Source organism: Myotis yumanensis, unplaced genomic scaffold (assembly GCF_028538775.1).
Source record: "Myotis yumanensis isolate MYYU_CA2020_CCGP unplaced genomic scaffold, mMyoYum1.0.hap1 SCAF_4, whole genome shotgun sequence".
Lineage (NCBI taxonomy): Eukaryota > Metazoa > Chordata > Mammalia > Chiroptera > Vespertilionidae > Myotis > Myotis yumanensis.
In genome coordinates, this window is record NW_027223755.1 from 89,949,709 (window position 1) to 89,964,617 (window position 14,909).

At 48.8% G+C, this 14,909-nt stretch overlaps 1 protein-coding gene across 4 annotated transcripts in view; it reads left to right on the top strand.

The window, feature by feature from the left end:
* Window positions 1-8,278, top strand: part of MARF1 (meiosis regulator and mRNA stability factor 1) — a 44,074-nt gene extending 35,796 nt beyond the window's left edge. For 3 of the 4 annotated variants that reach the window (XM_070412928.1, XM_070412929.1, XM_070412930.1), the window contains exons 23-27: window positions 931-1,143; window positions 2,309-2,369; window positions 2,455-2,553; window positions 3,929-4,099; window positions 5,729-8,278. In XM_070412928.1, the coding sequence (XP_070269029.1) occupies window positions 931-1,143; window positions 2,309-2,369; window positions 2,455-2,553; window positions 3,929-4,099; window positions 5,729-5,964 (780 nt within the window). In that variant the 3' untranslated portion in view covers window positions 5,965-8,278. Of the gene's footprint in view, window positions 1-520; window positions 901-930; window positions 1,144-2,308; window positions 2,370-2,454; window positions 2,554-3,928; window positions 4,100-5,728 lie in introns of those variants that run through there. The other variant, XM_070412931.1, reaches the window with a different exon arrangement.
* The last annotated feature ends 6,631 nt before the right edge of the window (window positions 8,279-14,909 follow it).

Below are 14,909 nucleotides of genomic sequence, written 5' to 3' on the forward strand. Positions count from 1 at the left end.
TCTCCTATATAAAGTGGCATAGATCAGTGCATCCCCTTGGCCCTCTGCATCAGTGGACTCCCAACCACAGATCAAAAACAGTACAGGTATACAGTGAAAAATAATTGCATGTAAGTGGACCCGTGCAGTTCAAACCTGTGTTGTTTAAGCGTCAGCTGTATCCAGAAGTGAGTCCAGTTCTACTAAGGCTGTTTCTCTTCCCCTATGGCAGTAGTGCCTGAATAAAAACTACCACTTTAGCTACTGTCTAGCTCAGCCTTTCTGTCACAAAATCAAATTCAACATTTTCTGAACTCTTGTTAATCACCTGTTATTTGAACACCAGTTCTGGGCAATGTAAATGGATGTTCAAGACAAAAGGCTTTCCATGGCTAGCTGAGGTTGGCAAATGTCCCTTCTCCTGCAGAATCTCAGTGCACATTGAAGATTCTGAAAAGGTTTATGGTAAAGAAATTTGCTTAATTTACTTGAAAACAGAAGAGCTTTGGGCCATTTTTCCCTTGTTGGTTTTGTTTTTTAGAAGAATGCCGACATCCTCATCCTGCACCACCGAGTTCTTTGGAACACCACTTTGGGAGATGAGCTTTAGTGGCCTCAGCCCCCAGGCCTGATACAGCTCTCTCTGCCTAAGGGGTTGCCTTCCACCTTCATGCCAACCTTTTTGTTTGAGACCCCAGGTTTGCCACTTTCCTTCCTTTCTGACACATTGCTTCTCCAGACCCCTGCCCTTTTGGACTTGCAAATAGACCTCGGGTTTGCTCAAGGCTCCAGCTTTCTCTGGGAGGAGATCCTTGAATGAATCCCTCCTCCTCTTTGGCTCCATTTTTAGGTTGACTTGACACCATGTCACTCTCAGCTGGAGGCCCTCACTTCTGGGGGTGGGGGCAGCCTCTCTGGAGTGTCTAATGCTGCGTCTTTCTCTTGGACCAGGTTTTCACTAATGATAAGACAGAGGAGTGTGTGAAGCTCACAAGTCTGTATTTGTTTGCCAAGAATGTGCGGTCTTTACTTCGTACTTACCACTACCAGCAGCTTTTCCTTCATGAGTTTTCCGTGGCCTATTCCAAGTATGTCGGAGAAACAGTGCAACCCAAGGCTTACGGCTTCAGTAGCGTAGAGGAACTCTTGGGAGCAATCCCACAGGTGGGTGTTTTCTGAGCTTCTTGGAGAGTCTTCCTGGAGAGCCACAGCCTTACTCTCCTGAGCAGAATAAGGAAATGGCAGGCGTTTTGAACAGATCCTTGCATAACATACAGTTTGTATAAGATGAATGCTTTTAGTGTTTCTCCTTCATTCTGTAAAGCTTTATTAAATTTCCATATGCCCGATGAGGAGGTCCTAGACCCTGCCCTCAGGAAGGTGTCGGGTCTTGGAGAGTCAGGACACCCCAGCAGTTGATAAGTCCCCATCAGTGCAGCCACCAGTGGGCACACGGTGGAGGGCCATGGGCAGGCCCGGCGGACACCAGAGCCAAGTTGTGAAGGATGTGTTGACCACGTGGCAAAGAGGGGAGAGGGCAGTCTAGGTAGAGGGGATGCGTAAGCAGATGCCTGACAGCGAAGTACGAGCTCTGTTATGGGGGCTTTGCTCCTCTGGATAAGGAGCAGCACTCAAGAGCAAGGAGAGGCCTTCAGGTTTCCATGTGAAAAATAGCACAGTCACCTCTGTGCATAGTACAGTTGAGAGAAACAGGAGGGAACAGGGAGCGTGGCCAGGACTCTGGCCATTGCCCAGGTCAGGGTGCGAGTTGTGAAGGGATTGAGCCTGAGTGAAAATAAGAGAGCACGTAGTTAGGGAACGTGGGAGCTGAGGTCAGGGCCGAGATGACAGCTGCCTGTGGGAGTGCTCCAGGAGCCCAGGGCTGGGCCAAAGAGGCAGAGAGCAGCAGCCTTAGGTGGAGGGCTTTGTTTAGGATTAGGATAATGAGTTTAGTTTGAGGGATCTGGGAGATCTCCATGAATTCTTCTGGGTGTGTTTAGTTTCTGGAAAAAATAGTAAGGGCTCTCACGTGGGAACGATCTTCCATTTATAGACCAGAACTGGTGTTTAGAAGATGATCTTTTTAAAAGCCATAAGGAATATTTTTAAAGCTGAGTCTCACAATTTTTAGACTGCATAGCTTTTTATAAGGGACATGTTTTTGCCAGCCTCTATTGATTTAGAAGAGTATAGAAATTTTTTTCTTGGCATTAATTCAGTTTTAAATTCTAGTATGTTTAAGGCAGACACAGGTCACATTCTTGCTGAAGTTTAGGGTTTATCTCTCCTCCTTTTCCATTGCTTAACCAGGAGTATGTCTTGTGTGCAGGTGGTCTGGATAAAAGGACATGGTCATAAGAGAATTGTAGTGTTAAAAAATGACATGAAAAGTAAGTAAGCGCCCATCCCTGCCCCTGCAGAAATCCCGGTTCTCTCACTGACTTCTCCCTCTGACAGGTGCTCTTTGTCCTCTAGGTCATTTGAATTCAAACTGGCCCTCGGCTACTGAGCGTATCCTGGAGGTGCCCAAGTCTTGCACAGCCATGGAACTCAAACTTGGAGCAGGTGGTGATGGTAAGAAAGGACAGACAAGGCAAAGCTGGTGAATTCTAGCAGAAATGGCTTGGAGTGGGGATGGGGTAGGAGGGACTCAGTGTGCCATTTTCATGAATTAAAGTTAAATATCCACACATTTTTCAAAGTATTTGGTTAATAACAGAGAAAAAAAACGGCCTACATTTGATAGTATTTTATGGTTCACTGGTTAATGTTCTTAAGGGATGCTAGCACCCCGCTCCCCCTCCAAATGTTAACATGTCAACCCAATTCAGGTGTTAAAGGAAAAAATTATTCTGACACTCTTTTTAAAACAGTATTTCACCATTGCAAATAGGGTCAGCTCTGCTGCAAGATCAGGCTCAACTCTGAATACAACAAGGACAAGTGGGGTTTGTAGTCAAGGGCATCGGTGGATGGAAAATCACCAAGGGGAGACATGAGGGGTAGGGGGATTCTAGCCTAACAGACCTAAGAGGATCCTTGCTAAAGGCAGGCCAAGGACTTAGACCTGGCAGTGTGGAGTGGGTGCTGGTGGAGGGTGAGGAACTTGATCAGATTGCATGGCTCGGGATTCTCGGTAAACTGACTTCCCAGGATTTTTGCTGAGACGCAGCAAGGACAGGACAGACATGGGAGGCCAAGGTCAGGGTCTAGCGGAGGAGAGGGCTAAGAGGAGTCTCAAGTTGGGTCAGGGAGAGTCCTCATCGCAGGACATCCCTGGGAAAGACTGATGGTAATTCATTCATGTTACTCAAAACAACATTGAGTCACTTAGATTTTACGTAGAACTCTCTGTAGATGTAAATCAGCTCGCTTGAATTGAATTTTAACTTTATTGAAAGACTTTTGAATCCATTGTTATGTATGAGAATTTTGTCTTCATTGGACTCTGACAGTCATAAGTGTTACTGTGTTCTGTGTTTATTACTCAGTTATGTAACACTTTACATTTTATAAAGCACCTTAATGTAACCCATCTCTCCCAGCTGCCACAACCTTCAGCAGTTGTTACCTACGTACCAAAATTCCCGGAGGTGAAGTAGCTTACCCAAAATCACTCAGCTAGGAAGTGACAGTACTTGGACCCAAGTCTTGTAAATGCTGAGCTTTGCTCCTTTAACTACTATACACCCCTTCTGTGGGTTTTTATTTCCCTCCTCTGGGAGCTTACTGTGGGGCCCTTTTTCTCAGATGGGGTCTCGGGGGAGATCTTGGCTTGTGGCTCTTCACTTACCAAAGACACACCCCCATCTTTCTGTTAATGGCCTTTTTTTAAACCTTGAGTTATTGGGTACTTCCTGCCACTTTTCCTGTTTAAGGCTTTGAAACAAAGCCTCAGGCAGACTTGTGTGGACTGTCCTGATGAGCCATACCTACCTCTCCTGTCCAGGGCCCAGTCCGACGGAGCAGGAGCTTCTCCGCCTGACCAGTGCCTCCCCCGTGGACCTACTGTGCGCGCCCGTGCCCTCCTGCCTGCCGTCCCCTCAGCTGAGGCCAGATCCTGTCATCCTTCAGTCTGCTGATCTCATTCAGTTTGAGGAACACCCTCAAGAACCTTCTGGTAGGATATACTGTGTTGTGGGCTTAAAAGATAAAATCGCATGCCAATATAGTAAGTGTTTGATGGAGGTGGGAGAAACTATATCTTTTCAGGCACAAAATACCTGTGCTGATTATTCAGGACCCTCTTTTCCTGTCAGGGTTCCTCCCAAGCCTGAGGTGGCTTAGGGAGCAAGCAAGGGAGTGATGGTGCGACTTGAGGGATGGTACAGCTGGGCCACAGAGGAGGCACGCTCATCACCAAACATGCCGTCCCTCTGGCGGGGTCACCATGATGGCTCCAGGGGGTGTGGGGCTTTCTGAGGGGTGAGAGGGCAGGGATGGGCATCTGCCTGACTGCAGACCCTGCACGGTGTCTGAGAAGGAAGAGAACGCTGACGGGGTTGCGCACTGGCTCCAGCCCGTGCTGCCCCGCTCCCCCTGCGTGCCTGACACTGCGCTGGGGCTGACAGACTCAGCACATTTAGGTGGCAGGTAGAGCTTGTGTGGTGACTGGAGATGAATCTGGCTCCAGGCTGCCTGACTAGGAAGTGGCAGAGTTAGGATTTGAACCCAAGGCCGCCTGTCTTTCTGCTGCATCATCTGACCTGAGAGGATGGCCCTTCCGCTCAAACGAGGAACTTCCTTGTCTTGTCGTCCCTCCCGTGTGAGCAGCTCTTCTCCACCCTGCTGCTGAGCTGTTTTCCTGGCCACAGGGACCATTCCTGGCCACCTGGCCGATCTCACACCCTTAGTCTTCTCTAGCAGCATTCTAGAGCAGTGAGAGAACTGAGCTGTTCATCCGGGAACCATACGCTCGGCTTCTGAGACTGATCGAGCCTGTGGTAAAAGCAGGGCATGTTCCCTGGAGAGCATGAATAGAGCTGGTGGGAGACTGACACAAGCTCTTTGTTGGGGTGGTAGCCTGGGTGCCTGTAGCATACGTGCACCACTAGATGCAGCAGCCATCACACGTTACAAGAGAGAGAACTACTTTGAATGGTGTGAGCAGTTCTGTCTGCTGTTCTCAGTGAAAGCCAGCCCGAGAAGGGAGCTGGGCTGTGCGTCCCTCTGTCACTCTCACCTTCTGTGTGCCTTCAGTGAGAGCCCTTGCACAGCAGTGGGAGTTGAGGTATACCAGTGCATCTCCTCCAGGCAGCATGGCTCTGTATGCACAGCAGCATCTCAGGAGCACTGCTGGGTGTGACTTCCTGGATTTTCCAGGGCAGTTATGACTCCGTGCCATACCCCTCACCCCCCCACCTCCTTTGGCCTGCAGAGTAAGGTCCTCTGTCAGGGCCAGTCCTCTGCCAGGGCCCTCCTGGGTCCTTAACTCCCTGACAGAGAGAGTGAATGGGCAGAGAAGCCAAAGTAGAAAACAATGTTTTTTACATCATTGCTTATTGATTTGAAGGCAAAAGTGAAGAATTCTAAAACTTTGTAATCCAGGGGATAGCTGAGGTGCAGTTTATAAATATTTGACTGTGACACATAATATTGGCCACACAGCTGATATGTAAATGGTGGCATGGGTGTGACATTTGGGGGGTTATTTTTTAAATATTTTTTGTGAAAATATGAGAGAGAAACTAAAAACCAATACTTCTTGCAGGTCCTAGAACTAAATCTGTTTGCTTCTCTGTGTTTACAGAAGTTATGATTTTAAACCAAGAAGAGAACACTGAACCAGTAAATAACAAAAAGCTGACCTCCGACTCCAGCTCCTCTTGTGTCTCAGACGCTGTCCCGGCGCCTCCCTGCCCCCCCTCGGACACCCCAGAGTCCCAGCTCAGCAAGGGCCCTGTGGAAAGCCCAGCCAAAAAGCAGCCCAAAAATAGAGTAAAACTGGCAGCCAACTTTTCCTTTGCACCTGTAACCAAGCTTTGACTCATTCTGAACGTAGAAGTAGGACGGGAACACTGTCTGATTCTGCACACAGAGTGGATTCGGAAGACACAGCCCTTGCTGTTTTAATGAAAACCCCCTAGAAGCCACCTCCTCCATCCTTAGCTGTATTCCTTACGTTTCGGTTTTTTTCCATTGAACACAGCTGGGAGCTAAAGTTTTTCTACACCCCCCCCCCCCCCCCCCCCGCCCCAATGATTTGAAAACAAAATTCCTGGCATTTGTTAAAGAATTCTTAATATATTTTACCAATTTTTTCTTAATTATTATGAAATATAATGGTGTTCCATAAGAAGAAAGCAGTAAGAGCTTGGCTAGAAGGAAGTAGTTTTACTTCCAGTAAGCCCCATCAGTGGTATCATCCTCCATGTAGCATAATATAGTCTCTAAGCCTTTGCTTACTGATGTTTTCAGATGGTATTAATCATATGCATGATGTGTCTTGAAGCAAAGCCTGTTCAGTGGCCTGCGTGTTCACACACTGAAGGAGGGTGGGCCAGAAGTAAGAATGTCTTTGCAGGTTGGATATGAAGGTTCCTGGCTTCCACGTGACTTGTAAGAGTGCCTTGTTTTTTATTTAACTATGTCTGTAGTTGACAAATGCGGCTTCATCACAGAATTTTTTAAATGTTTCCACTGTGGGGTTCCATTTAGGAGCTTCTAGAAAGTTGATGATTTAAGCTTCCCTTTTATGTTAAGTTCCAGTTTGATATACATTAGGTAAAGGAGAAGGAGAGGGTCTTGGTGTCGTGAATTTGAAGTCGGTGTTAGAAGTCCACACATGATTGTGTGTCAAGAGGCAGTGTTGGGAAGAGTGCCTCCTTCTCGGGTATGCTGTGCATAAAGTACAAACCAGCTGAGGGGGAGGTGCTTCCTCTGGGGCGGTACGGATACTCTTTCCACCAGGAACACACAGAAGTTATATCTAAACATATAAAGGCCAAGGTGATCAACTTAACTTGGTTTTTGTCCTTTTAAAGCTGGTTTTGGTAGCCGGGAAGCTCTATGTGTATGTGTATGTGTTTGTGTGTCTTAATAGTGTCTACTTTAACTCGGTTACTTCTCACTGTTGGAAGCATGTGCAGGTTTTTTTTAGTATCTGGTGTTGGTATTTGGGAAAAGCCAACCTGTGAGGGAGCACTGCCCTGTTGAATGACCTTCGCCCGAGGTGGCTGAGGCATCCGGTGACAGGTGGCCTCTCGCCCCTCCTAGAGAAACCTGACATTTACAATGGGTTGTATTTGTTGGGCAAAAGGTGGGTTCATTCATAGAGCAGAAAGAACCTGTTGACAAAAGGTCTTCCACTAGTTAGATGGTTCCTTTGGGGGAAATGCTTATATTTTGTAATTTCTGGAAAGCCAGAAAATGGGCTCTGATTTTATAGCCAGCATTTTAATAAAATGCCACAAAATAAGGGCTATAGAGAGATTTTTACAAGATAGATGTTTGTTCCCCAAATCTTTTCTATGAAGCCAATGATTCCCAGATCTCAAGACGTAGCCCCAATCAAGATGGAACTACACTGGAAAAGCCTCTGAGCGTGATGGCACCCTGCGATCCCGCTGGGGGCTTTTCCTCCACAGACGTAGTGGGACAGGAAGTACAATGCAAATGTGCAGTTTTTTAAAAGAAGCTTTTAAACAATGGGATAGAGTTAGTGTTGAGAACATCAGTTGCCTTATCCTGAGATTTCATAAGGCTGAGTTTGCACACTTGGACTTTAGTTTTGCTCTCATGTAAAGAACTGTGGACTTAAAAAAAAACATAAGGTACTATTACAAGTCACAAGGAACAGTCTCAAAGAGCAACTTCTTTGGGCAACAAAGAAGAGACTGACGTCGTATGCAGTCATGTGAGTGTGGTCGCACCATTTGCTGGAGTCGCCAGTCAGCCTGGGCCACGTGTATGACTAACAATCGCTGTGTGAAGATAGGACAATACAGCGAAGTTCATTGTGTTCCTAATGTATTCCACAATGGCCAGTCCAATTACTATCTATTTTTTTTGCCCAGAAGCTTAATTAAATGATGTAACAAAATGATATATAAGAATTAAGACAATGAAATTCTTGATTTCTTGGTGGAAAGATATACCGGATTAGATTTCTCTTTAAAAAAAGACAAAAGTTACCACCACAACCCCCTTCCCCGTCTTGCACTGTTTGTTTTGGATTGGGCTTGGGGGAGAGATGTTTTTCTTAACTGTCTATTTTGTTTGAACACTTTTTGTGGTTCAAGTGCTGTTTTGTGTGTTGGGACCAAACAGTTGTCAATAAACTTTACAAGCAAGCATCCGATGTGAGTGTTCCAAGTGAGTGTTTGAGGGGAGGGAGTATAAACCAGTCCAGTTCTGTCATCTTTTTATTTTGAGTTCCCCCAACTTCCCACACTTTCTGAAAATCGGCGGTGGAGACAAATTGATCTGACACTCTGGAGGCCCTTTTAATTTGGCACCCCGCCCTGGCAGGTGACTGGGGTTATGGGCCCTTTGTGGTCAGGACTCTCCGAGGTTTGTAATCTAGTTCCAGGTTATAATGTGTGGAGAAAATAGAATAAGCACAGAACGCTCCAGTTATAAAATGGATAATTCCTAGACTCACTCTCCCTGTGAAAGAAATCCATTTTGCAGGCTGCCTCGGTCTTGGTCCCTGCCAGACATGCTTTTTTAATAAGCCCATTTGGAAAACACATTTCATAGATTCCATTGTGAAGCCCTTCCCTGAGACAACCACCCCCTTGTACGAATCTGAAAGGACCTAGAAGAGACTTGAATGTTTGGGTAAATTGCCTCTTGACAAAGTGGAATTTTTTAGAAGTTCAGCATTAAAAAGCTCTTGAAAACCTTTGGCAATCCTTTCAAAACATCTCTCACGGTAGCAAAGTTTTGCAGAAAAACGAGTTGCCACCATGCCCCTAAAGAGCAGGGCAGAGAGGTTTTGTAGGTCTAGTTAAGGGTTTCAAACAGGGCCTTGCATTTACCTTTGTGCATTTCCCATCTGGTGTGGAGAAGGTAGCTTAGAAGATGGCTGGCTGAGAGAGCGCAGACCTGTCCATGCAGAGATGTGATCCTCTAGGACCCAACTCCAGATGTGCGGTCCACCCCATCTGTCTCCATCACAAGGAGCAGCGGGCGTTGATTTGTCTTGTCTGGTTTCTGGCTGCCTCAGTGGGCAAAGCCTGAGTCACGGCTCAGAAGCATCCCTGCTTCCTCCCACACCAGTGACCTGCTGTAGCCTCCACTTGCTCTGCAGATTGGCTCTGGGGCTGGTGGAGGAGCAGGAACCCCGAGTCACTGCCCCATAAACCAGCAGTCAGCGTGGTCCTCACCACTGCCTTGCTTGACCTTGCACTCGCCCACATTGCTTTCCGTCAGGCTAGTACAATAGCTGGCCCATCTCCCAGTTGCTAATGTGATTACAGCAACAACCTCCTCTAACTCGACTATGGGGAGAGATGCAGAGAAGACAGATCCAATTTGCTTGTCTGAATTAATACTTTCAGGGCCAAGTGTCGAGTCTCTTTCCCGGGGGAGTTCTAGTCTTTCCTTGAGAGGTCAGCAGCCCTGGGTAACAGCTTAGGTTGGAATATGAAGAAACCTAGTTGCCTTTGGGACGAATTGGGCAAATTTTGGAACAGAAGAGAGAACCCCTCCCTCTTCAGGTAGGTGGGATGAGATCTCAAGTCCAAGGTCGAGGCCAGAACTTCCCTCAGCAAGATGAAGAGAAGAAGTCACATTTTCTGGGAAGGAGGGACTTAGAAACGGGGATTAGGGCACAGAGGAGGGAAAGGGGAAGAAACAGCTGCAAGTGGGAGCTAAGTAACTGGTGCCACAGCAGTGAGCCAGCCAGGAGCACTGCAGTGGTCGGGGTGACCCAGGCTGGCAGGGAAGATGCTAACACCATCTCTCCCACCTCTGCCTGAAAGCCTTCCAGATGCAGGGCCTGACCCCTGCTGACCCTCCCCCATCTCCTCTCTCCTGACTGAGGGCCCCAGGTTTTGTTGGCTGTCAGCTAGAAGCCACCTGCCAATCCTATAGGCCACCCACAGTTCCCTGCCACAGGGGCTGCCTCCAGTAGCAGCTTAGTTCATCAAGCCAGCGAGGGGAGCCTCTCTCCAGTCTGCTGAGAAGGAGCCTTATAGAATGGAACCTGATCAAGGAAGTGACCTCCCATCATCTTCACCAACTTCCACTCGTTAGAAATAAGAAACAGGCCCCACCTCTTAGACAATCCCTGAGCCTTGACAGGAGGCCCCCGACATCCCATCCAGCTTCTAGCATGGGAGGAAAGGGGTCCTGAGCTACACCTTTGGAAGGCCCACAACCAAGCTTCAAAGCTGAAAGGGCCTTTAAAGTCAGGCCAGACCACGCCACCCTCCACCCTCCACCCTCACACTGGGTTACAGACGGGGGAAAATGAGGCTGGAGAAGCTGAGCCATTGCCAAGTCACCGAGTGGCTGGAGGCCCTGGTCTACACAGCTCCCAAGCCCAGGCACTGAGCCAGATGTGGGGACCCCAGTGAATAAGATGTGGGCCCAGCTGTGCCATCCTGGGGCTCAGACAGGAAGACCCCTCGGGGGTCATGGTCCTCAAATCACAGAGGGCGCCTCATCACCAGGGAAACGTTTAAAATGCAGGCTATCCACTGAAACCACTGGCCTGGGCTTTTCAAAATCGTCAGGGTCATGAAAGACAGAAACGACTGAAGGAGATTAGAGAAGTGGCAATGAAAAGCAATGCTTGTCCCTGGACCAGATCCCAATAGGGGAGGAGGAGGACAGTTGCCATAATGCAAATTATTGGGAAAACTGATAAAACGTAAATACTAGGAAGTAGTACTGAGTCACTGTAACATGACAGAGAACACCTGTGTTCTTTAATACACGTTGGAGGATTTAAGGGTAAGGCGACATTATGTCTACACCTGAGGTCTTCCAGAGAGAAAGACAGTGAGTGAGAAAGTAGATGCAGCAAAATGCCAGCAATCTGAGTAAAAGGACTTAAAGGAATTCTTTGTCTAAGATCAAAATCATCTTATATTGCTGTGCAGGCTCCAGGGCTCCCCGAAGATCGAGGCCTGCAAGTGGGCAGTCAGGGTGGGAGTGGGCTGCAGGCTCCCGGGCTCCCTGGAGATCGAGGCCTGCACATGGGCAGTCAAGGTGGGAGCTGGCTGTCCCAGAGCCACGTTTCTAGCAGCACCTATAGCCACAGAGGTGCTTCCTCAGGATTCTCCCTTTCAGATCTGCAGATTGTGCTCCTGTGGGTAAATAGTTGCTATTTGAATCTGAACAAACAGCTCTTGGTTGAAGCAAGTCAAGACCATGCAAGAGACCCACAGGGGACTGGCAGTCCCAGCACCAGCTCAGTTTCCTTCATGGTGGCTGCCTGTGGGCCTAGTCCTGATGATGGAGAAAGGAGGCGGCACAGGGCATTCAATCAGACCAGGGTCTGAGTTCTGTCCTGGTTTTGGTGAGCTGATGACCTTAGCAATCCCTGCCCTTCTCTAAAACACAGTTTCTTATCCTCTAAAAGGCAGTGAACCCTTGTTTTTTGCTTCCCAGCATCCATTCTCTTTTCTTCTGGCACAACTGGGCTGACACCTCTCTCCTCCTTCCCCCTGGCTCCAGGGTCCGCCTTTGGACCCCAACTTGGCTAAGCAGAGAACCACACCCCTCTGGGCCAGCAGGTGATTCTCGAATGGGCATGAGACTGTTTAAAACATGACAACAAGCTCAACATGGAATCGCTTATGCTAAGCGCCATGTCACCAAACTGAGACTTAACTACAGTTTCTCCTCTCCCAGAAATGGAACCTTAAGGCAGTCCATCAGGAGTCACCGATCAGCCCTAGTTAGGCAATCTGCCTGATAACCCCTGCCATCCCCATAAGGAGCGTGACCTGGCAATAACCAGCTCACTTTTTTTGCTGAGTATAACTTCCTCATTCCTGCTCCCTTCTGCCTATAAAAGTCTTCCATTCTGCGCAGCTCTTCCGAGCTCCTTTCTGTCTGCTACATTGGATGCTGCCAGATCTGAAGTGAATTCTGCTCAAACTCTTAACATTCTCAGTATGCCTCAGTTTACCTTTTAACATGACCCAAGCCAGGCTCGAGAGATTCCAGGCTAGGATTTTTGTTGAATTCATTGGGGTGTTACTCTAGGAGGCCGGGGAGGCCAGAAGCCAGGAGCCATTGCCATGGGCCCTACAAAGAGTCTGCCTCAAGAAGCCAGCACAGGAGGTGGAATGGAAAGGTGGGAAAACAGCGAGTCCAGATGACATTGTTTGATACCCTAGATCCCAGATATCCCAACCCAGGAGCCAGGAAATGCCCTTATTTTTTGTCTGTTTGGCTAGAGTTTCAGTCACTTACAACCAAGAGAATTCTAATGCAGAGAGCTCTAGCTCTGCATGAGGGACAGTGGGGGACACAGAGAGCCCCTCAAGGCAGGGTGGCCCCTTCCCTCACGCCACCCGCAGCCTCACCTTCCCCAACTCCTCTCCCTGCTGCATCTCCCTGAACCCCAGACTCCGTTCACTGCCCCTCCCACATTCTTGCAGCCTCTGGGTTTACTACACTTACTCATTAAAACCCAAGTGCTGCTCTTTCTGTGGGAGGAGGAACAACAAACTGCAGCTATCATGTCAGTGCAGAAATAAATCTTGTGGGTGGAGGTGAGCCCTGAGCTGGCAACACGGCGGAGGCTTCTCTGGACTTGTGATGGGGACCTGGAGTAGAGGTTGGACAAAGACTGGAGGGAGCCCAATCGTTCCAACAAAGCAGGAGGGAAACTGCTAGTGAGGCCTGGGGACAGGGTGAGCCACATGGCGACTGCTGGCAGAGCTGGTGGAAACGGGGAATTGAATAGTCAAGCTGCCTTGGTGTGTGTGGCTGTGGCTGTGGCATAACCCCTCCCACCTCCATAAACCTTCTGGAAGGGCGGCTGTGTGTCCCAAGGCTTTGTGCAGCTTGGCTTCTGTGGTGAACGGAGAAGAGGGCTGAGTTCCACATGGGGCTTAGCAGGAGTCGAGGGAGGGGATGGCTGTGGGAAGAGGCGAGGGGTGTGGAGAACTGGTAGCAGTCAGGGTCAGGTGTGATGTGGGAAGGTGCAGACATCTTGAGGAAGCACTTGGAATGGGGGGATCACACGTTGTCACACTGCAGCATGTTCACGTGCCCGCTCACTGTCACCTGCCTGAGGGCAGGGCCTGGGAAGGTCCTGTCATCCTGTCCTCCTGTCCCCCGCCCCGCCCCAGGCCCTACTAGGCCCTCAGCGAATAGGCAGCCTTCTGATTCCACAGCTTCCTACCTTTAGATTTAACCAATAATAATCAACTTTACTGCACGTCTTGTTCTACACCCTTCCCACACGTTGTCTCCTTTAATCCTCCATTGTTCTCCCCAATTTACAGGTCTGGGTTTACACAGGGAGGGGTTCCACTGACTCCACGCCCCAGCCCTTGTCCTTTCTCAGTTGTTTCCCCTGTACTAATCCTGCCGGGCAGTGGGCTCTGTTCAGACTGAACACTGGTGAGGAGGCCTCCCCTTGCCCTCCACTTTGACGTCCTTGTCTCTCACCAGAACATAATTGCACAAAGGCAAGACCATCCCTGTCTGCCTGTGTTCCCTGTGTTCATCTGTGTTCCCTAAGTACCTAATGCCTATAGTGGAATTAATTCATAAATGAATGGGAAAATGACCTGAAGTTTGTTCCTCAAGCCAGCTTTCTTTCTTAAACATATTTTTATGGATTTCAGAGAGGAAGGGAGAGGGAGAGAGAGAAACATCAATGATGGGAGAATCATTGATTGGCTGCCTCCTGCACACCCTCCACTGGGGATTGAGCCCACAACCTGATGCTTGTGCCCTGACTGGAAATTGAACCGTGACCTCCTGGTTCATAGGTCGGCACTCAACCACTGAGCCACGCTGGCCAGGCAAGCCAGCTTTCTTGAGTGCTTTGCCTCAGCCTCTGCTGCCCACCCAGCTGTCCTGCTGGTGACAGGCATGTAAGTGGTGGCTGGTGGATTGGGCGGGTTGTAACTGCTTCTTCTCAAGCTACAGAGGATCTGAGCTGTGAGCTCCCACAGCTCAGGGCTGTCCAGCCAGTTAAGGTTTATAAGGGGCTCAGCTGCTGCAGGAATGGCCATGAATCACCTCTAATTGAGTACAGCTCAAAGGGAAGGGGTGCTGATACTGCTGGAATTAGAAATAGGAAATAAACGCCCTGGGTCTAGCTCTCACCTTGTTCTCACACTCAAGTCCTGGCTCTAACACTTACATGCTGTGTGACCTTGGGCTAATCACTTCCCCTCTCTGAGCCTCAGTTTCCCTATCTGCCAAATGGGGGTGATAATCCCACCCTCTCTCCAATGGAACTGTGGGTGAGGAAGCCCTCCCCTGCCTGGTGCATCTAGCTCCCATGCCTGCACCTCGCTGAAACTGCTCTCGCCAACCCCATCCTACTGCAAAGTCTTGTGGGCCCTTTTCGTAAAGTTCTTACAGTCACATGACCTCTAGGTCAAGTTGGATGCTCCAGAACACACCATCCTTGACACTGCTCAGTGTTTCTTCTTCCTCCCCAGCTGCCTCTACCTATTTTGTTCCCTTGAAGGTACAGTTTCAAACTGAGAAGCAACACACCTGGTTAGAGCTGCACTTTAGGAAGGTCATTTTGGCTTCAGAGTGGCACACAGGTGAAGAGAAAGAGCTGGCCGGGAATCTGAGTTCTTGGCACAGGAAGTAACATGTACGAGTCCAAGAGAGAGAGGCCATTGGAGAACATGGCAAGAAGAACAAAGAATCCAAAGAATCCTCTTTGAGCCACAGCACAAAGGCGGACCCAGGTGAGCAGGTGGGATGAGGAGAGGGATGTAGGAAGGGGCCAGATCGAGAGGGCCTTTAAGCCACATGAAAGTACAAGGATTTCA